The sequence below is a fragment of the Trachemys scripta genome, chromosome 6 (genome assembly GCF_013100865.1).
Source record: "Trachemys scripta elegans isolate TJP31775 chromosome 6, CAS_Tse_1.0, whole genome shotgun sequence".
Classification (NCBI taxonomy): Eukaryota; Metazoa; Chordata; order Testudines; family Emydidae; genus Trachemys; species Trachemys scripta.
In genome coordinates this window covers 48,201,790-48,221,451 of record NC_048303.1, presented here as the reverse complement: position 1 = coordinate 48,221,451, position 19,662 = coordinate 48,201,790, and the positions used below count along the sequence as shown (strand labels likewise).

At 45.0% G+C, this 19,662-nt stretch overlaps 1 protein-coding gene across 3 annotated transcripts in view; it reads left to right on the top strand.

The window, feature by feature from the left end:
• Positions 1–19,662, top strand: part of SSBP2 (single stranded DNA binding protein 2) — a 277,842-nt gene that overhangs the window by 667 nt on the left and 257,513 nt on the right. The window contains exon 1 of one of the 3 annotated variants that reach the window (XM_034773210.1): positions 586–717. The exons of 1 other annotated variant lie outside the window; for it this stretch is intronic. In XM_034773210.1, coding sequence (XP_034629101.1) covers positions 659–717 — 59 coding nt within the window. In that variant the 5' untranslated portion in view covers positions 586–658. Of the gene's footprint in view, positions 1–585; positions 718–19,662 lie in introns of those variants that run through there. One more of the 3 variants, XM_034773207.1, reaches the window with a different exon arrangement.

Sequence of the window (19,662 nt, the reverse complement as noted above, 5' to 3'; positions counted from 1 at the left end):
GGCTGGCTGTCGGGGGGGCTGAGCAGGGGGGGGCTGAGGCTGGCTGTGTGGGGGCCTCACTTCCCGCGCTGAACACCAGGGCCGGGGTAACACGCATGCCGCTGGCTGAGCCGTGGGGCAGGTCTCGTTGCCCGGCGCGGCGGCCTGTGGGTGGTGGAGCAGAGGGGGAGGGGGAGGGGGAGGGGGCGGTTGATTAGATGCCCGGGGGGAGAGGGGGCTGAAGCTGCCCGTGCCGCTGGCTGGGCGGTGGAGGGAGGGCCTGAAGCTGCCGGGTGCCGCTGGCTGTGGAGTCCAGTCCGCACTTTCCCTCTCTCCCCAGCGCGCTCCCTCTCCGGCAGCGGCGGAGGGGGGTTGCCGAGCGCACAGAACAGCCAGTTGTTTAAAATCCTTCTAGAACCGTTTCAAATTCCCCCTTGCGCCGAGGAAGGGAGAGCGCGAGAGGGGAGGGGGAGGAGGAGCCGAGGGGTGGGGGAAGCGGGGAGGAGGAGGGAGCAGCCTGTCCTGGTCTCCGTCTGTCAATCACTGTGTTGGGGGCGTGTCCGACCGTGCATCGGGCCAATGGGGTGTGTGTGTGGCAGTGTCTCCATGGTGACGGGGCTGTTCCCGGGGAGGCTGTGATGGGTTGACAGGTGCGTGACAGTCGGAGCTCTCTGCAGGCATGTACGGCAAAGGCAAGAGCAACAGCAGCGTCCCGTCCGACAGCCAGGCCAGGGAGAAGTGAGTACAGCCCGCCGGACCGCACAGTCGGACTGGGCGGGGGGCGAACACACCCGCACAGACCCTGCACAAAGTAACTTTCCTGCTCGCCGGAGAGGGGGTCGCGCGCACGCTCGCGGAGCGGAGGGGAGCCAGCGGGGAGCCGGAGTGGGGCAGCCAGGGCTTGGGGTGCGGAGGACCCGAGGGTTAGGAGTTGGGTGTACGAGCCCCTAGCTGGCAAGCTGGAGGAAGGGGCCAGGGGGGTTGTGAGCTGCTCTCGCTTCTGGGGGGTGGCGGAGGCAGGAGCGTCTGAGTTCCCCGCGCTTGGCAGGGAGGTGGGACAGGAGGCGCCCGAACCCCTCGCCCGTCGCGGGGTGAAAGGCAGGTGATGGTTGAGCCCCGCGCATTGTGGGGTGGGGGTGCAGCGCGGCTGAGCCCCTCGCTTTGGAGGGTCAGGGTCTAGGGCAGGGAGCGGAAGGTTGGGGGAGGCCCCCACTCCTCTGACCCCGTCCCCAAAGGGGGTCTGTGCCGGTGGGAAGTGTTGGACTAACTTTGGTAACAAAGAGCCTAGTCTGTGCTGCTGGGGGGCGCCGCTGTGGTGGGAGAGGCAGAAGCTCCCTGTGCTGCCTGTAACTCTGCAGCTCTCAACTTTTTATCAGGACCTAGTATCTCCCCCTGTCCTTCCCCGCCAGAGCCCTGATGTGTTCTCCCAGCCACATCCCTCCCTAGGGTGGGGGCAGGAGAGCGGGTTACTGTGTGTAGGGGAGGAAGGGCTGTGTGTGTGTGTGTGTATTGTTCTTTGGGAGTGAAACTGGGGTTGTGGGTGGGGAAAAGGGATTAGTGGGGATGTTATGGTTTGAGGAGAAAGGGGAAAGGGGGTTGTGTAGGAGGAATACAGAAATATTATGAGCGCCTGTTGGTTTGGGGGAGAAGGGGAGATGGTACTGACTTTTTTGTGAGGGGCTTTTGTGTAGTTGTATGTGTGTGGTGGGATGGTGCCAACAGTGCAGCCAGTGACAATTTAGATGGCTCTCTGTCCTATGTCAATGAGGCATCCCTTTCCCCTGTATCCCCAACACACAGGTTAAAGGGACACCAAGAACTTGAATTTATAAAAACTGACTAATCTTAAAAAAATGTTTTTGAGGAGCCCCCTTTGAATATCCTAGCTTGATCTTTTTAAAAACATCCTTAAAAATAAATTGTATAGGTGTATTTCTGTTCACCTGGTTATGTTTACAAATATCTTTTCAGAGAGGGAGAAACTGACTGAATGTACAGGGGAAACAGTGAAACTGACTATACACAGCACAACCAAATGCACAAAATAAATAAACTGGAAAAATATGGAGAAATAAAGTGACTTGGCTAGCTTCCTTCAGTTATAGTACTGTTAGATATTACTGGTAATTATAGTAGGTACAACATGCTTAGACAGAAATGTGACTTTCAAGTTGATGGTGTCCCTTTAAGTTTGCTGTACTTGAAGCCTTGGTTTGCATTATTAAGATTGGTGAAGCACAGACAGGAGGTGCTTACTGTGAAGGAGGAGGAAGAGCCCATATGTGATGGGCTTAGTACAGCAGAGGGGGAGAAGGAAGAGTATAGTATGTGGCGTCAATTCTTATGGCCAGGACCATTCAGTCCATCTGCTGCAGTCTGTGAAAGCTCAGGATAAAGCCGTTGAGGGGGCAAGGGGACCTCCAGCCAGAAAAACTATTTGTATATGTCTTGTTCAGAAATCACATTGCACACCACCCTAGAATTGCGTTTAACGTGAAACTGAATAGTCCAGGCATGACTGATGAGTTTCCTTCAGGCAGTTTGTCTTGAACCTTCACCTAAAAGTTTTTCTTGTTGCAATATTTTAGAGGAGCAGCACTTCCTAATTCCAGAGGCTGGCACACACACACTTCCTAGAGCAGTAGCAGGCCAGGCATCTTTGCTGAGAGACAAAGGAGAGGGAGATGCTTGAAGAGATTTAAAGCACTGTTGTTGCGTGATGTTTGGGAACTATATGTATAACTTTATAATAGGGAATTGTACAAAGGCGGAGGGAATTGTTGACAAGAAATGAGAATTGCTGGTATGGGGTTTGAGACAGAACTTGGACAGGCTAATCAACTGTTGGTGCTTCTTGCAAAAATATTTTGCAAAAAGAGTTAAATACTCATACATTAGGACAAACATCATTTTGTTTGACTTGTGTAGAGAAATTGTAGGAGAATTTCAGCTGTTTTGTGCCTGATACTTAGCACTGTGTGTCATCTACTTTGCAAATTGCTAAAATCCAACCAACTAATATTATCTTGCTGTTGAATCTGTAAAGGGATCCTCAGATGAATCTGACTTTCAGAATGATGACCTTGTAGATATAGTTTAGTTTTACTTCCTGTATGGCTTGCATCATGAAGATTTTGAAGTATTGTTTTTTTTTAATCTTTGGGCTGAAACTTTAAAATTTATATATTTTTCTCTCTATTTTACTTTTCCTCCAAACTTTTGTACCAATAAGGCAATACTACTTTAATTTGTAGTATAAAAATCCTTAATATTCTACAAGTGAGGTCTGCCAAACTGAGCTATCACCAAGTAATAACTACCCTCCTACGTGAAGTTATGGGGGGCCTGCTAGATGGTGCTATTTGATTTAAATACATTCCATCTCCCATTCATTACAGCTAGCAGCTGGAAATCTGTACTGCTCATGTAAGGATTACCTTATGAATGTACAACATTTCAGGTGGATCGCTTTTAAACCATTGACTGAGTGATTACTACACAGTATTTTTGTTGGCTACATTTATGGATGAAAATAATTTAGAATTCAGAAGTAAACTTGGCTACTGCTGTGGAGTGTCATTTATTTTTATATATATCTAGTGCAAAAATTCTGAAAGGGGTGTGTGTGTGTATGTATATATATATATACACACACACACCCCTTTCAGAATTTTTGCACTAGATGTTTTCAAGTTCCTTATCAGTAGCGCAAGATGCATTACTAGATATTTTTCCTTCCCTAGGTCTGTAAAATTTTGGTTTTGTCTTTGTTATGGTATTTTCCCCAGAATAGATGTCTGACTCTGGTTCTACTGAGAACATTTGTCATCAGATCAAGAAGAGTATCCCTACAGAGGGAAACCTTTTTCCAACATATGAATGAAGTTGTGTTGATTTGAAAACCATAGGAATAAGAAGGATGTTTGACTCAACTGATGTAAAGTATTTATTTAATCACAGTAGACTGTGACAAATAATTATATTAAAGTTAATTGCTGTTATAAAAGAGTATAGTTTTGAAACAAGAAATCTGTGAATTTGTTATAATGTTTCCTAAGAGGAATTTGCGATGGTTGCAACATAGCTTTTTTTTATACTGAATGCTTTAAAAAAATTGGCGATTGCTGCAATGGGGTGTCTGTCTCTCTTACACACACATACGATCACACACTGTGATAGAGACCAATATCTGGGAAAGTTTGTAGAATGCAAAATTGTTTAGTTTAACTGTATACTGTCACATCTAGTTATCTATGCTTAAGTATCTAGAAGATTTGTTACTAGCTGTGCATTTTAAACATTTTTTTCCATGTTAAAATTGGATTAATATTAAGTATTTCTTAAAATACTGTAGCATGAGTTTACACAGTTGGGTCTTTTCTTAGAAAATGAGTCCTGGTGACAGAAATTCTGCACAAGAAGTCTATTAGTGATGGAGAATTTTTGAACTGTGGAAAACTCTGCATACTTTTTTTTTTTTTTTTTAAATCAAGTGTAATGGACATATAGACTGATCCCAGGGTCAGGTGTTTTCCTGGAGATATATCTATATTATATGCTGCTATCAACACCATTTTTTTATGTTTCTTAAATTTTTCTTAAGTAAAATAAAGAAAAAATTTTAGGTACGTTTTACAATTTTCAGTCTAATATATTACTTATAATAGCCCTTGACAAGTTTTCAGTGTCAAAATTATGAGAATTTCCTCTTATACTCTCTCTTTGTCTCTCCCACCTCACCTCAGGGTCAAATAATTCATTTAAAGTATCTTATCAACAAATCTAAAGTGAATAGATATTAAATATTTTCATCTGAATTTAACTCTACACCAAACAGGCATAGCACAGTTAAGTAAAACACTAAAAAGAACAGAGTAGCTCTGAAGAACAAAGATTAAAAAGGGAAGATGGATGGAAGGAAAAAAACCCCAGAGAGACTCCTCCTCCCCGCCATCCTTGTGAAAGAATGGTAATTTGATTCTGGGGTCAGGCCACCCCACTTGCATAATGGACAGGAAAGTTGTATTCAACAGTAGCCCCTTGACTACTTATGCTGTGCCGAGACCTAATAAGACTCATCTATATTGTGAAAAGGATCTCAAATTTTTCTCAGCACCCATTTTTTGTTGTCTCCTTTGGGCAGAATGTATTTCCCTGACTCCCTCCTCTGTATCAGAGGTGGATTAACTCAGAGTTGGCACCTGAACCTTGCCCCACTTCACTCAGTGACAAAACTCCATGAATTGATTTCAGTGGGAGCGGGATCAGATTTTTGCATTCTGTGTGATTCTTTATATACCTTTACTTACAAGCCACACTCTTTCTGAATAAAGTGGAACATCAGAGAGTTATTACATTAGTATTTACAAACATTTAATAAGGAACAAAAATAGTATAAAAGAACTCATGGGCAAAATTAGACTTAGAAGAGAAACTATTTGGTTCACCAACACACACAAATAGTTGTTCATATCTTCAGTAATCTGGATCTTTAAGCAGTTAATCAGCAAACCTTTAAAAGAAAGGGACTTCAGGGTGCTTTCCCCCCCCCAGTGGGACGTATGGGTGTGTTAGCAGAGGTTGAAAAATTTACCATATGCCTGCTAATCAGAGGAGTAAACCTACTGGACAGAGCTAATACAAAAGAAGGAAGAGCCAAAATAAATTACCTTACGGATTGATCCTATGCTCATTTAAGTCAAAGGCAAATCTCCCATTTGACTTTAATGGTTTAGGATCAAAGGTCTAATGAGGGCCCTAGATTTTCTTCCACCCCCAAACTGTAGGGAAGGCAAGAGTGCTTGGATTTCTATTCAGGTGCTGTCCTAGACCCTCCTCATCTTTAGTATTAGTCTGGCTGGTAGGTGTCTTGCAAATTTGACCTTTGCCAGCCAGTTGCTTGAAGAGAAATGGGGATTTTTCTTTTTTTCTTCTCTGAACCTGCTTGCTGCTGTGAGGAAGGAGGTTTCCTCTGCTCTGTTCTTCTGTTTTTTGGGGTCTTTTAGATGAATAGCTACTGTGTCTAGCTTGGTTCAGAATAATTTCTCAAGCAACAATAGAGTGAGATTAACACAATTCCTGTAATTTTCAGTGGTGCCCACAGGGTTCTGCATAGAAATCGTGAAACTGACCAGTGATTTCTGTTTCTGACTCTGCTGTTACTAACAAATCTGTGGACAGCAGCAGAAGTTCTGGAGTATTTTGTCTGAAAATTCAGGAAGGCAGCATTATATCATTTCACATTATGAAAATTTGCAACTATAAGGTTGTAAAGTTTATTATTTTAAAAAAATAAATACTTAGATTTAAAAGAAACTAATACTTTAGGCCTATCCCTCTCATCAGGGCAAATTTCCTACTCATCATTAGGAAGTCAATAAGTCAGTTTCTCAAGTCCTGAGTTATAGGATTTGGTGATATCTAATTCACCTCCAATTCTTTTACTTTTCTGATTTTTGTTTTTGAGAGCTGAAGGCAAAAGCCAGTTTCCTCTGCCTGAAGTTGACCACTGACTCACTAACAAGTTTTTGAGTTTGGTTCCCTCCTCCCCCGCCAAACCTCTTAGCAGATCTTCATTGTAGAACTTTTTATTTCAAAACTATTTGGAATAAATACTGGAGAGCTGACATAGTGATGATTCCTGCCATCTTAAAATGTTTTTAAGGCTGTAAAGGGCAGTTTTAATTTCTAAATATGAAAACAGAATTGTCAGGTTAATCCAGATTGTTCTGAAAAATCTACTAGAATTGAGTTTACATGTTGATTTGATTCATCAGGTTGACTTGTACAGTATGTGGATGCTGCCTGTAGAAATAAATGTATTGGTTGCAGGAATACTATTATGGGACCCTATCTATAGATTTGCTACAGAACACAAGAAATTTTGATAAAGGGGGCCACATACAGAATGCTTTGGAAATGACAAAAGTTTTTCATTTGTTTGCCATTGACCGCTATGATGCAGGATCGGTGCATTACTGAGCAGGTGCGCTTAGAAAAGATTTCAAGTATATGGGTATTTTAAACTCTGACTAAATTACCCTGAAGGGGCTGAATTACAATTATAAACCTGATTACACTCTAGATATATAACACAAGTGGTAATAGCAGACACTAGCTGTATGAGGTTGTAAATACATAGATTCATTCCAGCATAGCACTAAAATAAGTGTGTAACTTTAAGCACATGAGTAGTCTTATTGATTTCAATAGGGCTAAACTTAAGTATGTGCTTAAGTGTTTTGCAGGACTAGAGATCTTGTGCTGGAGGAGGGAGGCAAAAGCTAAAGTATAAAATATCATCTTTCCCTCTTCACGCTTTCCTCTCCCTCTCCTCCCCCAACCCACCCTAAAAATATGCTCTTTCTGTGTTATTCATCACCATGAGAGATGTGAGATTGTGCATTCCAATTTTAAGTTTTTGCATACTGTCTTTAATGTTAAGCAAACCTTTGCTGAAAAAGGGTAATGGCTTACTTCTGAGGCCAATTGCAAATCTCCCATTCATTTTAGTTAAGAGCATGCTGGGGCTCCAGTTTAAAAATCTAAACCTTATTGGAGGAAGCAGTCAATAGCTAATGGAAATCAGTTGATATGTATTAACATTTCTTTTAGCTTAATCTGTTTTAACCTGATGTTAAGAAGTATAGCCACAAAAAGAAAGAAACAGAAGACAGGCAGGTGTATGCACATGCGCACACACAAAAATACATGAGGGTAGCTAACTTTTTATAAATTTGGAACAACAGCTGTAATAAAGCATGTTGTATGTTCCAGGAAGACACAAGAATAATACACCTAATTGTAAAGCTGATAAATTTTGATTCTTCTTTGAGTGATTGTGCACATTGATTCCACTCTTGATGCTCAGGTGTCCCATGCATATGAGATTGGATTCCTTTGGCTAACAGTGTCTGTTGGGGCCACACCTGTGTACCCTCATTCCCCCCACCTGAGAGCATAAAAGATGGAATGGGCCCAGCCATTCCTCAGTTCATTCTTAACATCCTTAACAGTGAGGTGCCTGCTTCTCTGTGCATTGTGCCGGTTTAGTGTTGTTAGTCTTGTTGCCTATTGGCAATATACAGGCACACAAATACAAATTCTAATTTTAGTCAGTTTCTAGATTTTACGTTAGAACATGCACCCCAAACTGGGGCTCTAGCAGTGGCAAAATCTTTGGGATTTAAAACTTGTCCCTCATGGCTTCGATGCCACTTAATGATGGGCACTCTAGGTGCCTATTTTGTTTAGGAGAAGGACCCATTCCTGAGCAATGTACTGTTGTGTTGAGAGGTACTGGAGATTGCTTTGATCACAAACCTCTTTAAGATTAAATGTGAATACACCCTTCAATTAACGTAATTGTCAGGATGAGTTAATCAGAAACCCCCCCCCCCCACCTAAATCAAAAGAGGGCTGTGAACCCACCCAGGAGTTTGTACTGAATGGGAAGAGGGCTTTTGCTAAGTATTGTTAATGTTTTGTGTGTGAGGAAAAAGGTAGAACACTCAGAAACTGAGAGACTAGGAGACAGAGACAGGTGGAAGGAGCAGCTGAAAGCATGGTGTCTGACCCTGGAAGAAACCTGGGGAGGGTGCAGGCTGAAAAAAATGTTCTTGGTGCTATAAACAAAAGAAGCTGTTTCCTGCTGTTTGATTCCTTTGTACGTTATTTGCAAATAAACAAAACAGCATCAAAGAAATACCTGACTGTAACCAATTTCTGCTCCCAGCTGGAATATCCCCAAGGCCCAAACTTCGACTACTCGATTAGGTAAAAAAAAGGTAACAATACTATATGTTGCTTCTTCTCTAAATGGACCCCAGAAGCTAGAGAAAGCAACTTAAAATTGTTCCTCCTGGAGCTCTCTAGGTAAGCCTCCTCGGACACCAAAAGGAAGGACACAGCTGTACACCGGTCCTGTGGTCATGGATCTCCATGAGAACCCTTGTGAGCTGAGATTCCCCTAGAGCTTCTGGGTTACACTGACTAAGAGACCCCAGTTATCTGCCTCTGTACCCGCTTTGTTGAGCTGAGGCATAAGTGACTCTCTCGAATGTCAGCTGAGTCTAGGCACAAGACTCAGAAGTCTGACTCATCTCAGACTCAACTATCAAAAGGCAGCCCACATCCTGAGAAAAAGGTCCCTCTGGCATGCTGGTGACTGTTGAGAGTGCTGATGGTATCAATTAAACCTGGGAACTGCATCTCTTTTGGTACTGAACTTTCAGCATCTGGAGCCTGGGTACCTGGCACAACCCCCACACTGTGGTTCTCAGTGCCCAGTGCATTGTTGCCCAAGGCATATATAGGATCAAGTGATTTATCTGTGGGCCTGGTACCAGGGGCTTCCCTCCTGGATGTGAAGCTGTATAGCTGCATGGATAGACTGGGACTTAGAACACCTGAGTTTTGTTCCTACTTGACCATTGGCCTGTTGGGTGATTCTGGGCAAGTCACTTGACCTTTTGTGCCACAGTCTCCTCATTTGTGAAACTGCGGTTAATGGGGGTAATGATGCTTACCGCCTTTGTAAAGCACTTTGAGATATAGTGCTGAAAAGTGCTAAGAGCTAAGTGTTATTCTTTTATTCTTATGAGAGGTTGAGTATGGTGATAACTAAACCATCAGCTATCATGTCATTGGTATGGCAGGTAAAGGAGGTTATCTGCAGTTCCAATTTCACTCCCTGCCCAATTAGAGAGAGCACAACAGAACCAGGGGGCCTGATGGGATGATATTTTTTTTTTTTAAGAGGTGTACTCCTTTTCTTCATCACCGCTGGTGCATTGTAGGGACTCGTCTCCTTGGCTAGCACAGTGGGAGGCAGGAAGAGAATCTATGAATTCCTGTGAAGGAATCTATAAGGAGCAGCAGGAAGCTACCTAGGGCTCATAGGGAACATCTGTCCTGGTACATCCCTATGTGTTTCCCCTTTCAGTACCCATACTTGCCTTAGCCCTACTAGATGCCTGGAGGTGGGGGTGGGGTGTAGCTATATTCCCACAAGCCTATATCATTGGAACTCTCTAGAGATAGATCCTTCTCCTCAAAGAGGCAATATAAACCAACATAGCCATGTCAGTTAGTGCAGCCTCCGATTCTGGAGAGGCAACCTGAAGAAAATAACAAGGACAATATCTACAAGGGGAAGAACAACTTGTCCCCACTTGTCTCCTCATCCTCTCCCATTGTGGTCCCTTGATGCCTTCTTCAGTCAATGAGTTAAAGGCATTCCAGGAACTCATCACGCATATGGCAGAGCCTCTGGAAGTGGTGCAGGAGAAGCCTCACAAACTCCTGGACATCTTGCATCCTTCTATGCCTGGCAAGCTTGCCATTCCTATAAATGAGGGATGGTTGGACATTGTGAAAGACCTGTGGCACACCAGCATTAATTCTGGCCATATCCAAGTGAGCTGAGAAGAGATACCAAGTCCCTTCCAAGAAACTTGTGGACTTATTCCCAGCCAATACCAGGATCACTTGTGGTAAGAGCGCCCAAATCTACACCTAGGAAGAAAGTCCCAAAGAGCCTGAACCTGTTTGAAGGCAAAGTCTATTAATTTGCCATCTTCCAGATGCGCATGGCTAATTATCAAGTGCTTCTTGATACAATTATTTCAGCTGGACAAACTGTCTCAATTTGTGGATAGGCTATCTCAAGATCACAGAAAGGAGCTAAAAGACCATCATGTCTGAAGGATAGATGATAGCCCTCAGATCCATACAGGTTGCACTGGACATGTCCAACATAGCAGCATGTGGCTACATTAATGGCCATGAGAAGATCTTTCTGGGGGATTTCCAGGGAGGCTCAAACAACAAACATTAAGGATCTTCCCTTTGAGGGCAATTAACTTTTTAAATTCAAAGATGGATGAGGCCCCCTATTTCTGAAAGGATTCTAAGGTGGCGGTGTTTCCTAGACCTCAATGTTGCAATCCCAAGAAGAAAGCAAAAAAGACAATGTTCTTTTAGGCAGCTTTGTTCTGCCCAATGCTGCTACCAGCCTCTAAAGATTTCAGAGCCTCTGAGAAAGAAGTAGAGATTCCAGCAGCAACAAACCTCTGCCTTTATGATTATGATTATTTATTTATCTGTGTAATACCAAAGTGTCTGGAGCCCTAATAAGAAACAGGACTCCATTGTGCTAGTCACTATCCAAACATGGAACAAAAAGTTTTCTGCCCTAAAGAGCTTACAATCTAAATAAACTGCAGGTTTGATGCCAGTGTCAAGAGTCTGGCAAAACATCCAGAGAGTTTCTTCCTTTCGGTCCCCCTGTTTGGGAAACTTCTTTTTTATTTTTGGGAAGTTTGGACTCATATCACCTTGAACCAGGGGGTCGAGGAAATTGTAAACAAGAGGTATTCTATCCAATTCCAGTCCCTTTCTACCTCCTTCCCCCTTTCCCCACTCCTTTGAAGGGACCCTTTTCAGGAGATATAGTTAAAACAAGAAGTTGACTCCTTTCTACAACTTGGAGCAGTGGAGGAGGTGCCCTTAGAGTTCAGGGAAAGGGGTTTTTATTTTCATTATTTTATCATCCCAAAGAATAAAGGGGTTTTGTGTCCCATTCTGGACTTCTAAAATCTCAACAAATTCCTCCATTGTTTTAATCTCAGAATGTTGACTCGAGGCTTCATAATTTCCTCATTAGATCCTCAAAACTGGTTTACAGCTCTTGACCTGCAAGATGCCCATTTTTGTACATGTTCATCCTGCCCACAAGAAATACCTCAAATTCCAGTAGGAACATTCCCTACCAGTAGAAGATCCTATCCTTTGGTCTTTCCACAGCACCAAGGGTATTCACTAATTACTTGGGAGTCATTGCAACTCATCTAAGGAGATAAGGAATTCATGAATTCTGGCTGATTCAAGGAAGATCACCCCAACATGTGACCAACTTGATCCAAGTAATCTTTTAAGATTACTTGGATCAAGTTGGGCCTCAAAAGTCAACAGAGAAAAATCCAACAGAGGGTCCTGTGGCACCTTTAAGACTAACAGAATTATTGGGAGCATAAGCTTTCGTGGGTAAGAACCTCACTTCTTCAGATGCAAGAGAAAAATCCGTACTTCGACTCAAAGCATAGAGTTCATAGGAGCAGGATTAGATTCCATGTCAGCGAGAGCGTACCTGTCACAGGAAAGATTCCAGTTGATAGTAAACCTTATCAACCAACTTGAGACTCACCAAAAAATATCCGTAGGAGCATGCCTCAGGCTTCTGTCACAAGAAATGGAAGTGGAAGGGACCTGCTGGGTAATTGGTGGCAGGGGACTGGATCACAAAAAAACCCACGTTATATAATCCTGTTAATTTATCAAGTTCCGTCTTAAAAACTAGTTAGGTTGCTAGCCCCCGCTATTCCTGTTGGACACATGGCTTCACGCATCTACATGACACAGTTTGCCAGACTTCACTTACGCTCTGTACAAGGGTAGTTCGAAATCAGTGTACCTGGCAGGCAGACACTGCATGGACATGCTGGTCATGGTCTGATAAGAAGTCCTCTCCTTGCTTAATCTGGGATGCAAGGCATTTTTCTGCTACTCCAGGGTTCCACAATCCAAGTGCTCATAGACAACACCACAGCTTTGCATTATATCAACAGATCAGGAAGGAGCAGCAAGATCATCTCTGCTCTGCGAGGAGGCTTTTTGGCTTTGGAGTTGGTGCATTCCAAATCAAACCGTCACTACCAGTGGCTCCGCTCCTTCCTGGTCTTCAGAGCAGGCAGTCCTCAGACATCCACAAATGGTCTGTCAAAAACCTCAGTCCTGAAAAACATCTGTCGCAAGTGGGGATTCCCAGAAATGGACCTGTTTGCTGTAGACCAGAACAAGAAGTTTCAGTCATTTTGGTCACTAGGACTAAAGTATGCCTTGCACTAATCCCCATGATACCAAGGGTTATGAGGAAACTGAAACAAGTTGCAGGACCAATGATTACAAAAGCCTTTGCATGATTTAGGCCAGGGGTAGGCAACCTATGGCACGTGTGCCAAAGACAGCATGTGAGCTGATTTTCAGTGGCACTCACACTGCCTGGGTCCTGACCAGCGGTCTGGAGGGATCTGCATTTTAATTTAATTTTAAATGAAGCTTCTTAAACATTTTAAAAAATATTTATTTTACATACAACAATTTACTTTTATATTATAGACTTATAGAAAGAGACCTTCTAAAAACATTAAAATGTATTTCTGGCATGCGAAACCTTAAATTAGAGTGAATAAATGAAGACTTGGCACATAACTTCTGAAAGGTTGCCGACCCCTGATTTAGGCAGTTCTGGTATTCAGATCTGATGAAACTCACATCCTGTCTCGTAACCTTATCTGCCTTATGCAACATAGTCTCACAGAACAACAGGCAGATCCTACACCTGGAGCCAGCTTTGTTACATCTGAAAGCCTGGATGCTGACTGGATAACGTCCACTGAAAGAAGCAGTACAGCTGAAGTTCAGAATGTTCTGTTTCAAAGCAGGAAGCCCTCAACCAGACTGACTTATAAAGCTAAATGGGAGAGGTTTCTTATTTGGTCATCTCAGCTGTCTCCCATCACCCTTTCAGCAATATAGGACTACCTATTAGCCCTGAAACAATCTGAAGTTTCTATCAGCTCCATAAGATTCCATGTAGCAGCAGCTATCTGCACATCACCTTCCTATCCATGGCCACGCTGTATTTCTTCAGTTCAGTGCTAAGGAACCTTAAAGGGCCTATTCATGTTTTTTTCCCCTCAGTTCAGAGGTCCCTTCCCTCTTGGGACCCCAGTGTAGTATTGACAGGATCGATGCATGCCACCTTTGAAATGTTAGAAACCTGTTCCCTTTACTACTTATCTGTGAAGATAGGCTTTATAGTAACTATTACATCAGCAAAAAGGTCAGGAAGACTCAGGCCCTTATGGTGTTACGGTGTTTCATAAGGACAGAGTCACTCTCAGGCCTCATCCCAAATTCCTGCCTAAGGGAGTTTCAGAACTCCATGTAAATCAATTTATTGATCTACCATTTTCTTCTCCCAGCCTCACTGTCTTTTTTATATTGGTAAGACAAAACCATTCAGGGACACCAAGACTGTTGCTGGACATGCAGAGAGGGTTATGGGTCAAGCAATATTCTCTTAAATTATTTAAGTGGGTTTGCAACTGTATAGGGATTTGTTAGGAGTTAGCCAGGTTAGAACTACCTAAACATATTGGCGCTTATTCCACTAGTGTCCAGGCAACCTCTGATGCCTGTTCGAAAAATATCTCTATTTCTGAAATCTGTAGGGCAGCTACTTGGAGTTCTGTCCACACATTATTTCCAAGAATACTGTTCTTTGGTAGAGTCTTCCAGACTAGATGCCTGCTTTGGTAGGGCTATCCTGTAGTTATTGTTTAAGACTCCTGCTATCCACCTCCAAGCAAACAGATAACTGCTTGTTAGTTGCCAAGAGTGGAATTCATGTGGATGATCACTTGAACTAAAAACAACTTCTTATCTTACAAGAACAATGGTTCTTTGATATGTTTTGTCCACATGTATTCCATGACCTGCCCTCCTTTTCCACTTCTACTGAGCCCTACTTTTTTGGGATTCTATACTGGCAAAAGAACTAAGAGATGGTCTGGCACGCTCCACTCTTTATGCTTTTGGGTGTGGATGTGAGGGTGATGGGGAGGGGCCCGGAGATATTTAGGACATAGGTGCAGCCCTGTTGGACCCTGTTGGTCTAAAGAATCTGATCTTGTGTGCATGGGGCACTTGCATACCAAGTGTCATGAATGGGACGAAGGTGATTAGATCTAGTGGTCAGAACAGGAGTAGGGAGTCAGGCTGAGTCAGGTACTGAGATAGGCCAGAGAGCAGACAGAGGTTCAGGTGTCAGGAGGCTGGCAGAGTCAGGCTATCAGGAGGTAAGAGTCTGAGACAGGACAGAGGGCAAACTGAGAGTTAGGAGGTGGGTGGGGTCAGGTTACCAGGAGATTGGGGGCAGGCAGCAGGTTACAGAGAGCAATTGAAGATCAAAGTCAAGGACAAATCAGGGTCAGAAGCCGGAGTCTCGGGTCTATTGCAATCAGGAACTGGAGCAGAGACAGGCATGCAGTCTGTTTTGTTGCTCAGACAGCTCCCCTTCATGGCTGCCTGGTTTAAGTTCTGGTACTGGCCAGTCAGTGGGCTGTGAGGGGCCACCACTCAGGTCTGGCTGGGTGGTACTTTCAAGCCCAGCCTCACAGGGCCCTCCTCTGGGAGACCAGCTTAAGCCTGTAGTGGCGATGGAGCCCAGAACACCCGAGGGTCCCAGGTTTCAGCCCTGCAGGTTCTTACATCATCACCTCCTTCAGACCCCTTCGGGATGGTACTGGTCCAGGTGAGCATTATGGAATGCTTTCACCAGTTTGGGGTATGTGGATGTGGAAGGCTCCCAAGTGTGTTCTTCGGGGCTGATGCCTTCCCAGTCCACCAGATAGTATAGGTGGCCACATGTACATCTGGAATCGAGGATGGGCTGTATTTCATATTTCTCATGACCGGGTATTTCAACTGGTGGAAGCAGGCAGTGTGGTTCAATCAGGGAAGGGGTTCTCCATGTATGGCTTCTGAAGGGAAACATGTAAAACTGGGTGTATTTTGAGAGACTGGGGAAGCTGGCGTTCAAAGGTAAGTGGGTTAATCTGCTGGCATATCGGGAAGGGTCCTAGGAATTGGTGGTCCAATTTGCAGGATGGTTGCCAGGTCTGGAGGTATTTGGCAGCAAGCCATACCTTCTGGCCTACCATAAATACTGGAGTTTCTTGACTTGGTTGTCTGCATGCCTTTTGTAGCCTTCTTTGCCTATTCTAGGCGGTTCTTGAGCTTTTCCTAAATACGATGAATCTGTTGGACCCAGTCCGTGGTGTCAGGCTTTGGGGAGGCTGCTGGTAACACCAGGTGAAACAGGTGTGGAACCTGTAATTAGCGAAGAAGGGACTCCGAGCCATGAAGGCATGAGCAGCATTGTTGTAAGAAAACTGCATATGGCAAGTGCATGGAACAGTTGTCTTGATGATAATTTACCAAGCACCTCAAATAGTTCTCTAGTACTTGGTTCAACCATTCAGTTTGTCCATCTGTCTGGGGGTGGTATGTGGTGGAGGTAGATCTGCAGCTATCTGGTAGTCTGAAAGCTTTGCACCAGAAATGAGAGCTGAACCACGGGCCTTGTTCAGAAACTGTGTGGTCTGGGATTCCATGGAGCCAGGTCACATTGTGCAGCAGGATTTGGGCAGTAGTCTCGGCAGAGGGTACCTGGTTGCAGGGGATGAAGTGCGCCTTTTTGGTCAGGTGGTCCACAACTGTTAAGATTACGGTGTAGCCATCAAATGCTGGGAGTTCCACAGTAAAGTCTAGGCTGTTGGCAGACGAGTGCCTGTTCGGAGTCTCCAGGGATACTAATGTGCCAAGGGGTCTGTTTTGGGGTGTCTTGGTATGTGCACAGCACTCACAGGAGTCCATGTATCCTTGGACCTTAGCCCGCATGCAGGGCGACCAGAGAAAATGGCCAACCATGCCGGAGGTCTTCCACCAACCAAAGTAACCTGCTAGTGGAGCATCCTGACATAGCCATAGCACCTCTAGTTGGGGATACCCTGGGGGTTCATATATGTGCTCAAAATATGTTATTCCATCCAGCACAGAATGGCATGGACTATATCCCTTGGGCAAGTGGGGCTTCTTTCAAGGTGGATTAGATGAGGGAGAACAGGTCTTGATAAACTCTGGCATTGGCAAAGTTACCAGGCTTGAGGTGGTAGGGGGACTCAGAAGTCAGTTCTTTGCTTCTCCTGTAGTATTCCTCCTTCTGAGATAAAGCATTGGCTTTCCCATTTCATTTTCCCAAGTGGCAGGTAATCATGAACTCGAACTGAGAAAAGAACAGGGCCCATCTTAACCGTCTCTGTCACTTGGCCCTTGTAAAGGTACTTGAGGTTCTTATGGTCAATGAAGACCTGTATTGAGTGCCAAGCTCCCTTAAGGTGGTGATGCCATTCTTCAAATGCTGTTTTTATAATAAGCAGCTGTTTGTCCAGTATTTTGTAGTTCATCTCTGCAGGGGTAACTTTTCAAAAACAGAATGCATAAGACTGACTGAGGTCTAAGTCGCTGCAAGAGTACTGCTCCCTAGGGCCATATTGGGTGTATCTGCTTCCACTCTGAAAGGAAGAGTCTGGTCAAGGTGTGCCAGGATCAGGACTTTGGGTAAGGCAGCCTTTAACTGGTCAAAAGTGATTTGGGCTTTGGTGACCAAGTCAATCGCACTGCTTTGCAGAGGGAAGTCAGGGGAGTTATTAGTTGGGAGAAGTTGGTGATGAATCTCCTATAAAAATTTGCAAAGCCCAGGAAGCACCGAAATTCCCGGAAGGTGATGGGTGCTGTCTACTTGCAGAGGGGTTCCAACTTTTGTGTATCCATCTGAAGTCCCTCTGGGGAGATGATGTACCCCGAAAATTCCATGGTGGCTAGGTTGAAGGTAGACTTTTCCAGCTTGGCATACAAACCATGCTTCTGTAGTCTCGCCAGGACAGACTGAACATGGTGGTAGTGCTGCTCCAAGCTCTCAGAAAAAAACAATCACTTATGGGACCCAAACATAGAAGCCAAAAACCAGATAGTCCGCGTAAAACCTGGACGGGTGGCAACCCTCTATCTAGTCCATTTTGTACATAATTTACAAAATGTTGAAATGTTGCAGGGGCATTGGTTAAGCCAAAGGCATCACCAAGTATTCAAAGTGCCCATATCAGGAATGAAAATTAATCTTCCATTCATCCTCAGGCCTTATGTGCTCTAGATTGTGTACCTTCTGAAGATCAAGTTTTGTGACGATCCTGGCAGTCCTGAGGTGGTCCAGCAATTCTGGAATGAGGGGAAGGGGTACCGGTTTCAAATAGTCACTTGGTTCAGTGCACGATAGTCTACACCAGAGGTGGCCAACCTGTGGCTCCGGAGCCACATGCGCCTCTTCAGAAGTTAATATGAGGCTCCTTATATAGGCACCGACTCTGGGCCTGGAGGTACAGGCGCCAGCTTTCCAATGTGCTGGGAGATGTTCACTGCTCAAACCCTGGCTCTGCCACAGGCCCTGCCTCCACTCCACCCCTTCCCGCCTCCTCCCCTCAGCCTGCAGTGCCCTTGCTCCTCCCCCTTCTCCCCCCAGAGCCTCCTGCACACCTCGAAACAGCTGATCAGGAGGTGCGGGGAGGTGCTGATCAGTGGGGCTGCCAGTGGTGGGAGGCGATGGGAGCGGGGTGGGGGAGCTGATGGGTGGGGGCTGCTGACATATTACTGTGGCTCTTTGGCAATGTACATTGGTAAATTCTGGCTCCTTCTCACGCTCAGGTTGGCCTCCTCTGGCCTACATAGAGGCGTAGTGACCCATCCTCCTCCTTCACAAAGAGGACTGGTGTCCCCGCTGGAGAGGTGGATTGCTGAATGAAGCCCTTGGCAAGGTTTTCCCGCATTTAGCCATGTAGCGCCTCCAGCTCTGGTTCAGACACAGAGTATATCCATTCATAAGGCACCTTTGTCCCGGGTTGGAGATCTGTTGGGCAGTCATAGTTTCTGCGTGGGGGTAGTAAGTCTGCATTCTCCTTCTCTCTCACATCCGGGTAGTTGCGGTACTTTTCAGGGAAGCTAAGGTTCTGGCCTAAAGTCACTTCCATCTGGCTAGCCATCACCATCCAGGATTCTGATTCTGAAGGCCTCCTACCATCCTGAGTGCAGGTCACTTGAGGATTGGTTGCTTCATTGGAGGCATGCTTTCTGACAGTATTTGGAGAGAAGCTAGTGCTCATCCAACACCAGGAGATAAATGGGTCATGCCGCTCTGCTTGGAATCCCAAGAATAATTGGGAAGAATGGAAAGTGGAACAGATCCAAGCATATTATTTCTCAGTGCTTTTCCACTACTACCTTTAAGGGGATAGTCTCTTGAGTCACGGAACCTGATGATAGGGGTGACCCATCAATCATCTTCACCAGGTCCAGTGTGGGTTTCGGCTGAATGGGGATCTGGAGTGTTTTGGTTGACTCAACATCTATAAAGTTGGCAGCAGCCCCAGAGTCTGTCATTGCTAGTTGATGGGGGATCTGCTGTGCCTGCCCCAAACCCAGTAGCAACAGGAAATGTGAGGAGATACCATGGTTTCACCTCATCATTGAGCCTGCACCAGAACTGGTAAAGCTGGCTGCTCAGTACATTCAGCATCAGCCACGAGCCGTTGGAAATGGGTGGCGTAGGAGCTGGCTGCCCCATGCCTCTGGTGAAGTTTCTGGAGGGCAGCCTCTGCAGAGCAGACATTACATGTCATCAACCATGGTTCCAAAGGTTTGCAGGAAGGCATCCCAGTTGGAGAGCACTACACTGTTCTGCTCCAGCATGGGGGAGACCCAGTTGAGCACTTCACTGGAGAGCAAACTGACTACTAGCGCCCCCTTAGTCTGGTCTGTGGGGTATGCTTGGGGGAGGAGCAGGAAGAGCAGCCTTCATTGGTTCAGAAAACCCTGGAATTTTCAGTGATGCCCAGCGAACTGTTCGAGCAATGGCACCATGGGGGTGATGTGTGGTCTGTGCAGGCACATAGTGTCACAACTTCGCCATATGAGTGTATGAGCTGCTTGTGTAGGTTCCGTGCTTTG